The sequence below is a fragment of the Camelus bactrianus genome, chromosome 4, assembly GCF_048773025.1.
Source record: "Camelus bactrianus isolate YW-2024 breed Bactrian camel chromosome 4, ASM4877302v1, whole genome shotgun sequence".
NCBI lineage: Eukaryota > Metazoa > Chordata > Mammalia > Artiodactyla > Camelidae > Camelus > Camelus bactrianus.
This window is the reverse complement of record NC_133542.1, coordinates 86,773,459-86,786,948: the sequence shown is the minus strand read 5'-3', so window position 1 is coordinate 86,786,948 and position 13,490 is coordinate 86,773,459. Positions and strand designations below refer to the sequence as shown.

The following is a 13,490-nucleotide window of genomic DNA, read 5'->3' as shown; positions in this document are numbered from 1 at the left end:
CATTTTCTATCGTGAAAGAAAGAAAGATACAGTTATAAGAGTGAAATATCCTTTGTCTTTCCACCCACCTTTTACTGCATTTTCTTCTAACACCTTAACGGATTTTCACTGTGCAGTTAGTGTTAGGAAAGTCAGAACTTGAAATATAAGCCTATTTCAAGCTTCACAGAGTTCCATGATGTGCCTTCTGGCTGTGCCGCCAATAGCAAAACAGGGCTGACTGTTCAACCTTAACTCTCCTTTTAATCCCAAACCAGGAGCTTGCTACATTACATCTTACCTTTCTGTAGATGCCAAAAATGGTTCCAATGGACACAAGGCAGTCGATGTTGGAAGAGCCGTCAAGGGGATCGAAACAGACCACATATTTACCCTGAGCAGAGAAAAGGACATACAACTCTGCATTAGAAATGAATGCAGTATAATGAAATAGAGAGTATACACTAAGAAGCCAAAAAAGGGAATCTAGGGGAAAGTTCAAGAAATGTGAGTCTCTAAAAAAAAGATTAAATTAAATTAAAAAAAAAAGAAATGTGAGTCTCATTTATATAGTCAGAGAAGATAGGAGGTGGGATATAGAATAAAAACAACATATACATTTGATATACATACATCAAAAGATCACTAGGCAGGGAAAACACAACTTAGACGAGGGGGTATAGATGAACATGAGGAATACGGATAAAGTTACATCATTGATTTGGATGAATTGTAATTTTGGTGTCAGTTTCCTGGCAGCCAAAGGAAGAAGAGAACACCATTAGTCACTTAATTCTCTTTATTCATAAGGGAAAAACATATTTTGGTGAGACAAAGACAACATTGAGATCTATAAGAAAATTCTCATGCAGATTTTTTTTCTAATTAAAATAAAATTTTATTTGTATGTTTTTAAACAGAGGTACTGGGGATTGAACCCAGGACCTCATGCGTGGTAAGCACGCGCTCTACCACTGAGCTACACCCTCCCACCTCATGAAGTCTTATAGATGACACGCGGGGTTGCAGTGCAGAGTTCTCAGCCATGTCCCTACTGTAATTCCCAAAGGAAACAACCCTCAGCTGTACTGGGACAACCAGAGACTCATTCTTTGGACCGGATTTTCAGCAGGAGAAACTGTCGCCTGGGAAACGGAAACATGCTTATCAGTGAAGGCACACTGCACGCAGAGGAGTTGGGCTGACTGACAGAGAATATTAAACAGCAAATTCAATCCACATGCCTATGACCGCCAAGTACCTTCAGAAGCCCCGCAGAGAACATGGACTTTGAATCTGACGGGTAGTAGTATTTCAGGAATGACGTAAAACAAGTTAATCGGATGTGGCTCCCCATCTCGCTTATAAAGATCAGAGGGTATCAGGCAGCCTCTTTAAATTCATCATCCGACTGCTTTTTTCTCATTCTACTCCTTCATGTTCCCAATTCATCTCAAACAGGAAAAGATAGAAGCCCATATAACTGCACTTCTCATCTCAAGAGGGTTTGTTTATTATTATTAAGATTGTTGTTCTATAAAAGCTGGATATACTCTTTCATCCACTTTTTCAGCCGTAATTTTTTGCTGAGCTCCAGCAATGCATGTATTGTGCCAGAAGCTGGGATACAGAGAAGACTGCAATTCTTTCTCTGCCCTCAAGAGCAATCAGATTGATGGGATTCCAATGCGTGAAACGATGCTAGGAATTGGGAGCAGGTGAGATTGGCGGGAGAGTTGGTTGTGGAGGTGGGGAATAGGGTGGATAGAGATGAAACAAGTGGAGTAGTTAACAAAAGTCAGACTCTGAAGCCTTGAACATGACAGTGAAAAGTTACATGTGGAGATGAGTGTATCTGAGTCTCCCCCATAGATGAGGACACTGTGCTGGTTGCGTGAACAGGGGAGAACAGTCTGAGGTATAGCAGTGAGTTGGAATCTGTGAAATGATGACTGATGGTTCAGGAGGGACCTAGGGAGAGTCCCAGGAAGCTTGCTTGGCTGCACAGGTGGCATCATTTACGAAGCTCAGGTGGGGCGGGGAATGGCGACATTAAAACCATCAACAGTGGGGGAGCAGACCCACCCTTTTCTCAGGTTCTACTATTATGGCGTTTTTATCTTCTTCCGTCACAAGAACACAAGTGGCAAAAGAGGACTTTAGCACATTGATAACCAGGTCATTGGAGAGGACATCCAGCTTCTTCACTTGGTCACCCGTCACATTGGTAGAGCCAGCAATGCCATAGCTGGAGGGAAGAAAAGCCATAAAAATATAAGCCGTGATCACTGGGATGTATCGATGCACCTGCAAACCCACTGAAAGAGAGCGTTGGGTAGAACTTAGAAGAAACGAAAGTAGACACATAGTTTGGAGAAACAAAACAAGAATGGTTATCCCTCTGATTGGAAATATTGTCATTCACCTGTCCCGTATCTGTCACGGTAGCCAGCACACCTCTGTGGTTAAATCCATGTATCTAAACCTTTTTTTTTTTTCCATTATAGCCCCTAAGGAGGCTTTTTTTCCTCCTAACACACTCCCCCATGAAATTTTAATATTACAGATAGAGTGTATAGCTGTTAGTGCATTATATGTACATATGTTTTATATAGAAAAAGACTGATTTTTTCACCTCCCCCAAGAACTAATTTTTACCCCCGAATGCCTAAGGCATAATGAGTCAGTTTGGAGGCACAGTAAGCAAGGACACCCGGGTGGGAGGGAGCCTAGGATGGGGACCAAGTCAGAGGAATCTATGGTTTTATCAATGAAAAGAACCTAAAAGACAAGAAATAATGACAGATCCCAGCACTTCATTTTATAGGGAAGGAAGCTCACTCCAAGACACCACCGGGCTTCTCCAAACTGGAGGGCAGAGCAGAGGTGAGAAACCCACTCTGACTCCGGGCCAGGCCTCTCCTGGGGACACCCCACCGCGCTGGCAGGAGTCCTAGAGGCGGGAGGGAGCGGGAAGTCTGCAATCTGCACTTTATTTTCAAGGGACCTGCAAGTCGGTAACTGTGGAATTCCCAGAATCCAAGTGGCTTGTCCAAAAGGGGGCTTAGTTTGTGAGAATGAGGAAAGAGGAGGGTTGTCATAGCCTGGGATTGAGCAGAAACACAGAAAGGAGGGGAAATATTTTGGAGGAAGGATGCACAGAACAAGATAAGAGACTGGATGTGGGAGGGGAAGGAGTGGGAGCCTTGAAGACAGCGCCCAACAGCTAAGAGTGGGTGATAAGGGGGCGCCATTGCCCGCTCGGCTGAGACTGCTAGGAGCACCTGCCTGGGGATGGACCCGTGGCTTCAGCTCTTGAAAATGCATTTTCTCTAAACATAATTTGCGTGTCTCTGGCTGGACAAAACTGAGCCAACACCAGAAACTGTCCAAACCCAAGTGACTCACCTGGCCTGACTCTAGGAGGTAATTCCCGTTACCTCATAAAGCCCATTTTCTCAACTTTTTTCCCCCCAGGCCCCCTTTTTTTTTTTGGAAATCAATTTTATATGACCAGAAATAGACCATCTAGAAATATTTCAGTTTATTTAAATTGTTAAGTGGAATATGAAACCGAATTTGTAACTAGTACCTAGAGAATGGACCTGTTTAGTGTTTAATGAGAACAGCTTCTACAGGGGGTCCCCAGAGATTTACAGAAAAAGGGGCAAAGCCCTAATATTAAGCAGATAAAACTCATGTTTGAAACAGGTTATACAGAAATTGATTTATACTCCGTTTCCCTTTTCTTTGATATTTAGAAAATGTAGATTTAACAAAAGGCGGCCTTTCTATATACAGTGCCGATTATAATGATGAAAACAACAAACTGTCGGTCTGTTATCCTAAAATCTCAGTGTTTAGCTCTCGAACCTAAAAGTCACTCAATTGAAAAAGGAGTAAGAGGGTTAAAAATAAAAAAGCTACTGCCACGTGCCAGATAGTGATGCTAACCTGAGATTTCCACCACTCGTCACTACTAATTCAAGAGGGGTGGCAGTGTGGATGGAGAAGAAACCCGGGCTCGCCCCTCAGCCCTGCAAGCCCCTGCTCTCCCCCAGCCCTCCCCTCTGCCTGTGCCCGTGGAGGGCAACGATGCCTCCAGGGCTGCTGGAGGACGACACGCTTATCCCGCGTCTGCAAAGGGTTTGGCACAGCCCTTGGTGCTGAGTGTTAACTCCCTCATTTGCTCCCTGAGGGGAGCTCTCATTAGGGGGCTGCACACATGTGAGAGGGGAGGGGCTCCCCAGCTCCCTGAGGCTTCACCCACCATCACGTTGGCATGGCTGTTCAGGCTTTAGCGATCAGTTCTAAGGTCTTTCCACACCTTGGAGTGCAGAGAAGGCCACTGGCACGGTCCCCAGAGGGGCTGGCCTATGGGGATAGCTCCAGGGAGGCCTGGGAGGCTGGGGCAGGTGGTCAGGGCACCTGGGGCAGGCAGGGGAAAGGCCTACTTTGCACTTGGTTCCATTTTCCACCTGCTTAAGTATCTCACTCAGCAAGATGGCTGAGGAGCTATCAGGCCATAGTCTCTCTTGCTCAGAAGCTTCCTAGAGGCCTGTGTGAGTGTTCATTTGTTCCACAAATATCTACTGTGCCCACTGGACTGTCTGGAGAACTGAGATCACAGTGCCAAGCAAGACAGATGAGACCCCAGCCCTCATGGAATTTCTAGCCTAGTGAGTGAAGCAAACAAGAAAAACACGTGCTTTTGAATGAATAGGATAATATCCGACACTGACAGGTGCTTTCATACAAGACACAAGATGCAGGGTGGACGGCAGGGCAAGGGTTTAGACCATCAGGTCAAGGAGGTCTCACTGCAGAAAAGCTGTTCCAGCTGAAGGATAATTTGAATGTTTTTAGTAAGAAAGGGAAGGTATGAAAGAGCGCTCAAAGAGCCCAAAAAAGCCAGCCAGTAATAATCATAAAGAACAGCTCCGGGTCAGTGACTTATTCAAAGAAACAAGGAGCCTACTTTTTACATATTTCCACATGGGAAGGGGTACTCTGTGCACATTCATATAAGCAACTTTTTAAACCTCAAAGCCTTTTTTTCCATGATGCCTAGATCCAGGGAGCTCTGAAATGCAGAAAGAGGAGACCCAGAGGAAAGGCTGGCTCTGGTTTGCGGTGCTCCTGGGCCATCCCCACCGGCCAAGGACAGACAGGACCCCCTGTGACTGTGTCACAGTGCGCCTCCCCCAACTTTGTTTAGTGAGACTGAATGGAAGAGTTCCTGATGTACTGGACTGCATTTTCTTTTTTTTTTTTTAATGCTAATAGTTGCAATTTTTAATTTTAAGTTCCTTCATAATATTAAATTAAAAAAATTTAGTTGTGGTAAAATATACAACATAAAATTTACAATTTTAATTGTACAGCTCAGTAGCGTCAAGTATTTACGTTGTTGGGCAACCAGTCTCCAAAACTAAAACTCTATACCCGTTAAATACCAACCCTCCATTTCTTCCCCTGGCAGCCATCATTCTACTCTGTTTCTATGAATTTGACGGAACTCAAAGACTGCATTTTTCTGAGCTTGCAGACTCAGTAACTGGCCAAATAGAACCGAGAAACAACTCTTGTAGCCCCAGATCACGCCATGGGCCACCAGAGGATACAACCAGAGTCAGGGCAGCTGGCTTGTCCACCAGAACCACCAGCCAGTTCCTCACTGCTGTTCCAGGGTTCTAAGGTGCTTCCTGCCCTTGGGCCGCAGAAAGCACAGACTTGTCTGCGATGGGAGTCAGGTAGGGCCATATAACAGCCGCAGGATGAATACTGTAGGGGACACTCCCCACATCAGAACAGAGTGGCCATCTTCACGGCCAGGCCCTCGCAGACCACTGGGACTTCCATCTCTCCACTGCCCTGCAGGGTTGGATGGTCACCCCACCTTCCTTCTCTTTAACTCCATTGAAGGTCCCTTCTCTGTTCTAACCAGAAGGACCCTTCCCCAACTACCCTCCAGTTGCTTGTGAAGCATAAAAAATGGAGTTAGATTACTCTGGTCCCCTTGAAATCAAAATTAAGGCGCTCGGTAAACTTTCCTAGGACACCTTGTGGGCGGGCTTCCTTTGGTGAGATCTGATGTTGGGAAAGTCTTTGAAAGCCCAGGAAAGTGATTCGAAGGTAGAAGCAGCATTCAGGAGGATGAATTCCCAGCCTGCCAGGTCGACAGTGGGATTATCTGAGTTTATCCCACGTCACCGTAGATTCTGCACATTGCATCTTAGCTCATGAAGCTTGCTGCGACTGGGAGGGTTCCTCACACGGCCCTGAGTTATCCTGCTCAGGGAAGATGAAGCAGGACAAGGCAGTCAGGTTTCTCTTAAGACGCCTCAAGGCGAGGGGCGCTCGGGAGGGCAGCAAGGCACGCCCAAGGGAACCCAGCCACAGAAGGGGGCCGGGAAGCTCAGTTGTAGAGTGAATGCTTAGCACTCACTTCCCAGGTTCGATTCCCAGGACCTCCACTAAAACAAACAAACAAACAAACAAACAAATAATAGATAAGCCTAATCAACCCCTCTCCACTCCCCCCAAAAAAGGAGGGAAAATGATTTTCACAGGGACCTATATTTGATATCCTATAGTAACCTATAATGAAAAAGGGTATGAAAATGAATACATGTATGTATATGTACGACTAAAACATTATACAGTGCACCAGAAATTGATACAACATTGTAAACTGACTATACTTCAATAATAATAATAAAAAAAAAAAAGCCAGAAGCAGGCAAGGCTTGCATTCTTGACAGAGGGAAAAAGCCTTAAGAAATATCTGGGAGGAACTGATTAGATGAAGAACACAGAATGTTTATTTTCTTTCGTAAGTTTTCAGAAACACCCTTGGAAACAATACATTTCTGCATTCTGACCAGTCATTGTTCTTGAAAGTTCCCAAAGGTTTGGGGAACAAGTGTTTTCACTAGGTGGGTGGATGTCCACGCAGAGGGGCGGGGCCTGGCTCCCCGGTTGGCCCGCACCTTTGCTCGGCAGGCTGAACTGAGTCTGGAAAAAATGAATCAACTGTGTTCCCCCCACCAGAGCTCTGGGCAGACTCTAGGAGAGCCCAGCCTGGTTTGGAAGGAGCTCCTGTGCCGGCCCTTGTGAACAAGACAGGATGGGCTCACCCATCCTCAGTGGGACTTGAGCAACCTTTATCCCACCACGTCTGACTCTTTTCTTAGGTTACTTTCCAATTTGCCACTCCCTGGGGTCAGAATCAGGCGGCAAATGAGGCTGCAGGGATATGGGGAAATCTTAATATAACCCTGTTTAAAAGAGCCTTGCAGGGGCCAACTGTGCCTTACGGTCAGTGGAGAGAGAGAAGCAAGCTGAACGGGTGAAGCAATGGGTTGATCTGAGCCCCTCCCCTCCCCCACCCAGAAAAGGAGTCAGGAGCATTTGGACACTTGTCATTCAGCGGCAGGGACATCAGTTTTGACTGAGCCCATCGCTTGTTATGCTGCAGAAGCTTTTCCTAAATGGAAGTTACCACAGAGACGAGAGGCAACACCATGGGCTTTGCTCCTTGGGCTGGGATCTAGACCACAGGGATTCAAATCCCAGCTCCGCCACCAGCTAAGCAAGCCTGAGCAAGTCACTTAGCATCTCCGATCTTTGGTAAAATGGGAATTTAGTATATTTATGTCATAGTATGTAGAGACAGGGAGTAAATGAGCGGACGGAGGTAAAGGGCTTAGAACAGACACTGGCACGAAGGAAGAGAGCAAGAAAGAATGTCATTCTGTTCCCATCCCTAACTCCCCTCAGCACCGATACAACCACGCTGAGAAGCAAAGTGGGTCCCGACAGAACACAGCACCGGAGAGAGCTGGGTTCAGTTTTTGCCTTTCTCTCTTAGTGATTCTATGGCTTCCATCAAGTTGTCTCCAACTCTCTGATTGTTGGCTTCCAGGCTTTGCAGGGATGAGGGCTAACCCACGTGCTGCACCTGGTTCCCAGCAGCCACTGGTGGCCACCGTTGTTCTTAATGGAGCCCCACAGGCGACCGCTAAGTGCAGGTTGGCTGGTGAGCGGGTTTGGCGGGGGCGGGGGCGGGAGCGGGGAATGACCTCTAAACCGGTTTCGCAGGCAGCTTCTGGGAAGACAGCCAGCGCAGAACCATGTCACAGGTAACTGACAACAAAAGCAAGCGCTCAAAGTTTGCACTGGACTAAAGTTCCACTGGGAATATGATTTTATATGAGACGCTTGTGAAATGTCCCTTCAGTTTTATTCAAATAAGTTTGCTCTGCCACCCAAGAAACTGGGGGTGAGGGGACAACAGCCTGTTAGGGTTTAAGCCCCTGTGACTGTTCCTTTTTAAACCCCCAGAGACACAAAAATTCTCTTTCTGGAGTTTGGAGAGAAAAGTCGTTTAGAGGCTGCTGTCTGTAATATCTCTTCTTTTGCTTTTACCGTAAGCCTCACTGAAAATTTGAAAAAGCTATGTCATTTTAATTCAAATGACAGGAAACTCCTCAGAAGGATAGTTAATCTGGCCAGTATCTTATAATCCTTAGAAATTTGGATTAAAAATTAACATGGTCTTTAAAATCTTCATAAGGTTTCTGGAGCCATTTCACAGCATCAAGTCTGTGATTTATGACTGTCAAGGGAAAGCCTCCTTTAGCTGTATTTCTGAAGCACAGACCTACACACAAGGCCTGGAGCCAGGGCCGCATTTTGGGAAGAACTTTCCATGACTTCCTCTACTTGCTAACTGACTTCAGATCTTTTCCTCCGACCTCAGCAGGACAGCACGAAGCGGGCAGCACCTCAGCGAGCATGCACAGGGACCAAGGGGGAGAGTTCGTTTTCAGAAGAGAAAGGGAGGCAGATAAGATTGTTATTTAATCCTCATCACTCAAGTTGAAGGTAACACAGACTTGTTATTCATTGATTCTGAGGTAAATGACCAACCATTTACCAAGTCCAAAACGTCCAAGGGTCAGATCAGAAATAGTCTGCCCTCCGTATCCTTGGGTTTTGCATCTGCAAATTTTGACCTGCTGTTAGTTGAATCTGTGGATAGAAGGGGCAGCCTGCACTCCACCATTTTATATGACAGACTTGAGCATCCATGGATTTTGGTATCCGCAGGGGTCCTGGAACCAATCCTTGGTTTAGACAGATGGATGACCGCATGCTGAAAAGGGCCAACCAGAGCAGCTTTCAAACGCCACAAACCCCAAACTTGGCTTGAGCTCATGCCAGCCAAAAATGTGCAAATAGGATGGCGTGTGGCTGGCTGTGCTTCTGGTGTGGAAAGGAGGTTTTTGGTAATATGGAGAGGATAATTCAAGAAATAGAACATACATCTGATGGTTTCCCAAAGTTCAATGTCATAAACTCTGCCAGTTTGAAGGTAAACTTGAGCATGTATTCACTGACTTGTAATTCCAAAATTAAAATTTAAGTTAATTTTTTTTCCATCAAGCAACAGAGACAACTCCGTATTTAAGCGCAACTTTTCTGCACACGATCTGAGCATGTTGGGGAAAGTTTCCCCTAACCAATACAAGGGTGCAAAGTCCTCTTAACAGATAACGTTCTAGCCTGGAATATATCGCTGCTGATACACATGTGGGCAACTACTAAGGAATGAAAAGCAGAATGTAGAAAGATCAGTTCATAAAAAACAAAACAAAATAAAAACAAAACCAAACCAAAACAAAACAAAAAACCCCTTCAGCCTAGAAAAACAGTGACGATGGAACCAGTTTTATGAACTCAGTTCATCCTGAAACAACTCTTTGAGGTTTAAAAAAATCGTTGTCTCTGGAAAGAAAAAATAAATTAAAAAAATTTTAAAGACAAAAAATTATGAAAAAAATATGAAAAAGAATCTTATAAGTGGGGAAACTGAGGCTCAGAGATGTTACGACAATTGCCCAAATCTTCACAGAAATTAAATGGCAAAGACAGGCATTTGAGCCCAGATCCATTTCTCTCCAAACCGTGCTCTCAAAGCCTTGCACGTTCCTGTTCTGCTAAACCGGGCCCTGATTTTCTTCTTCTCTTCCTCTCTGCCTCAGGGTGAATGTGCCAGAATCCAGTGGCCTATGCTTTAGTCAGCAGTTCACGCCCAAATTCCAGACTATCGTGTCCGACTGCAGGCTGGACATCTCCGACTGCATGGTCCTCTCACATCTCAGGTTCAACATCTCCAGAATGTCAGAATCATCTTCCTACTCTTCCCCGCCTCTAAAACCCAGCTCCTCCTTTGGAATTCTGGTTTTGTTGTTTTGTTTTGTAACGATGCAGCCTTGCTCTCAGTAGCTGGGACCCCTCTTTGAGAACCTCCCTCCCTGTCCTTCTCATCCAATTCTGACTCAGATTTCTCCCAGGTCCCCTTCCTCCTCCCCTCTAGTCCTCTAGCCCTGGATGCTGCTTGACTCACCTCTTCCCTTCTCCATTGGTTCTCCACGTTGTCTTAGCTTTCCCTCTTTTAACTCTATACTCACAGCCATACCTGCCCCAGATTAATCCCAGCCACGCCACTGCCCCACTCAAAAGCCTGTACCTCTCCTCTTTGCTTACCACCTAAAATACAAGGTATTCACTCTTGCCATTTGATGTTCCCCCAATGAACCCACAGTTTAACATTCACAAATGCCTCCCACCCCATTACATTACATGAAGTACTCCAGGCTTCAGTCAAATAGAATGAGCAACTTTTCCAGAAACATCTTCCCGCCTCGTACCTTTCCTCACATGACAGTCCAGCCTAAAATGCTCTCCAGCCATCAGGCCTTATGACCATCTTTTCCCGCCCTTTGCAAATGCCCGTCTTGATGCTCCACGGTCCTTTGCTTCCACATGGCATTTCTGGCACCTCTAGGAAAGCATCTTTCAGAATCTCTATTATTTTATGATTCTACACTTGTAATATTTTTCCTACAGCATCAGCTCTGTCATTCTCATCTCACATTCTCTTCTAGAACTACAGAGAGAGAAAGAGGGAGAAAGAAAGAACTTTCCAGGCTCTACGCTTAAACTCCTGATCAGATGCGTCCCTGCTGAGGACTCATGGCTGAGCTCCATAAACTGGTTCTGTGAGATTCCGGCAAATCTGCAGGCATGTCGTCCCTCCAGCTAGATGTCCTTCTTAGGGCAAGACTTTAGCACTAACAAGTTATTTGCAGGCACGCTGGCCTTTTCATCCAGGATATCAAAGCCGATGATGATGAGTGTAATTTGGAGGCCTAAGCTGAGATCTTGTCTTACTGCCCAACTACATATGATTCTGAGACTCTCAAATGCTTACTTTCCCACAGGTGTACGTAAGGGTCCAGGGTCTAGTCCTCCTCTGTCACCACCCCCATGACAACATATCCACACCCTCTTCACAGGCACAATGCTTGTTTGAAACAGTCAAAGGCCAGTGACTTGCCCAAACATACAGGAAATGTCAAACAGCTCCTGATACCTCCATGCAGGGGAACACTCCACAGCAGTTAAAAAGGAGGAGGTGGATTTACACACCCCGACACTGAAGGATGTTCATTATGTGCTGTTGAATAATGGAAGCAAACTGCAGAATATGTTAAGTGTGATCCCATTTTGTTTGCTATTTATAAACAGTCATATGCAAGTATGTATCCATGTATAAATTTATATGACTATAAAGAAATACCCAGTAAAACAACCAGTAAAGTATGAGTAGTGGATACCCCAGGGAGTGGATGGAGGTGGGTTTCACTTTTCCCTTTGTTCTTCTGAGTGGTTTGAATTTTTGTCAAGTGCAACTTATTAAGGAATTTATAATTATAGCAACAACAATATTTTTTAGCCTGGTATTTACAGGTACCTAATGTAAATATATACATAATTTATAATGGCCAAAATGAGGACCCTTTGTCCAGATCCCACTACTAAAATCCCACTACCTAAGGTCCCACTCTCTGAAGTAATTAAAAGATAGGAAAGATACACTGCAAAGTAGATCTTGTGTTTCCAAGTCTCTTTGGGGTTGTAAAAGATGCTGACGTATTTTTAAAATAGCATAAGAAATGACTAGCACTCTTTTTTTTTTAAGCCCCCTGGTCTTAAAGGCAGGTGAAGCTGTGAGGATACTTACTGTAAATTAAATTTGAAATAAGGTTTAATTGTGCATGTTTCCTAAAGCAAAGGCTCCTGAGAAATGTATTAAGGGGGGCTGTAGGTGAAATAGTAATGGAGTCACCCCCTTTCTAACATACCTGTCCCGATCCCTCATCCAGAAAATGTGATCACACATTCCGTCCTTAAGAGTTAGTGCTACCGAGTCATACTGTGGGACCAAAGGCGAACAGCTTAGCAGAAAAGGAATCCAGGTTGCAGGGGTTATATTTTTTCAGATCAACTATGATCTGAACATGCACAATTTTCCTAGCGTTCCTAAGTGTGGGAAATGTTAGGAAGGAGTGTGGGCAATTTGAAAACCCAGTGAGGGTCAGTCTAAACACAAGATACTTGTGCACCCAGAATAAACCAAAGGGTGTTTGTGCTATTTACAAAAAGCCTCACAAGAAGGTGTCTTTTGAATCCCCATGTCCCGGGATTCCTGTGCTACAGAGAATGGGATCTGTGGACCAGAAGCCTCAGCCCCACCTACCACAGAAGAGCTTCTTAGAAATGCAGACTCTCAGGCCCCGCCCCAGACCTACCGCAGCCCTTTGGCAGGAGCATTACTGCCCCTGAGAGCTCTGGATTCCTCCCAGCCTGCCCCCCGGGTTCGCACACTCCTATCAGGATTTGTTCAGGGTCAAGGAGACACTAAATTAGAAATCTGACTTGGGATCCCAGTTCCAAAGGGAGTGAAGGAGGTCAAAGAAGTAAAAGTGAAAGGAAAGCATTTTTCTGTACGAGGCCAGGATGGCTACGGTGGCAGGCCAGGTGCGCACCCCGCCAGCCAGTTTCACCGGGAGGAGGCGGAGAGGAGTGCCAAGGCTGCTGGATGGCAGGTGTGGACTGTGAGCCAGGCCCCCAGAGGGGCACCCGCAAGCTTAAGGGAGAGGGTACTAGGGCTTAAATGTGGCTGCGAGCGTCTGCAGAGGGGCTACCAGAGAGAGAGGGTCCCAGCTGTCAGACAGACAGGCTGACAGCAGGAGAGCTAGAGGACCAGGCATCCGACTGCCCGGCAGATCCCCAGCCAGAGAGAGAGGATGCGGCAGGGGGCCGGAGGCCTGACTCACAGGTGTGCGATGCCCGCCTTGCGCACGGCCGTGGAGATGGCTTTGACCGCGGTGCAGAGCGAGTTGAGCAGCTGGGTCATCTCGCCCGTGCCACGGGCCTTCCTGCCCTCCTCCATGACGAAGCGGGTCAGGGTGACGATATTCGTGTCGAAGGCCGCCTGGTCCGTCATGCTGGGGCCGGGCCGGGGCGCGCTGGGCGGCAGGTGCGGGCGGCGGGACGCGGCAGAACGCGGCTGGAGGACGGACGCACGGACGGCCGCCGAGTGCCAGCACCGCTCGGAGTGGGCCCGGTCCCAACCCGGGTGTCCGGGGACGCCTATA

At 46.3% G+C, this 13,490-nt stretch overlaps 1 protein-coding gene and 1 non-coding gene across 2 annotated transcripts in view; both read right to left on the bottom strand.

Annotated features, from left to right (window-relative positions):
- Positions 1-13,490, bottom strand: part of FBP1 (fructose-bisphosphatase 1) — a 25,728-nt gene extending 12,238 nt beyond the window's left edge. Inside the window, exons 1-3 of the mRNA XM_010967448.3 lie at positions 13,170-13,490; positions 2,065-2,227; positions 281-373 (exon numbers count right to left, since the gene is read on the bottom strand). Coding sequence (XP_010965750.2) covers positions 281-373; positions 2,065-2,227; positions 13,170-13,339 — 426 coding nt within the window. The 5' untranslated portion in view covers positions 13,340-13,490. The remainder of the gene's footprint in view (positions 1-280; positions 374-2,064; positions 2,228-13,169) is intronic.
- On the bottom strand, positions 897-969 carry TRNAG-ACC (transfer RNA glycine (anticodon ACC)). The gene has a single exon. It is a non-coding gene; the product is annotated as a tRNA-Gly (tRNA).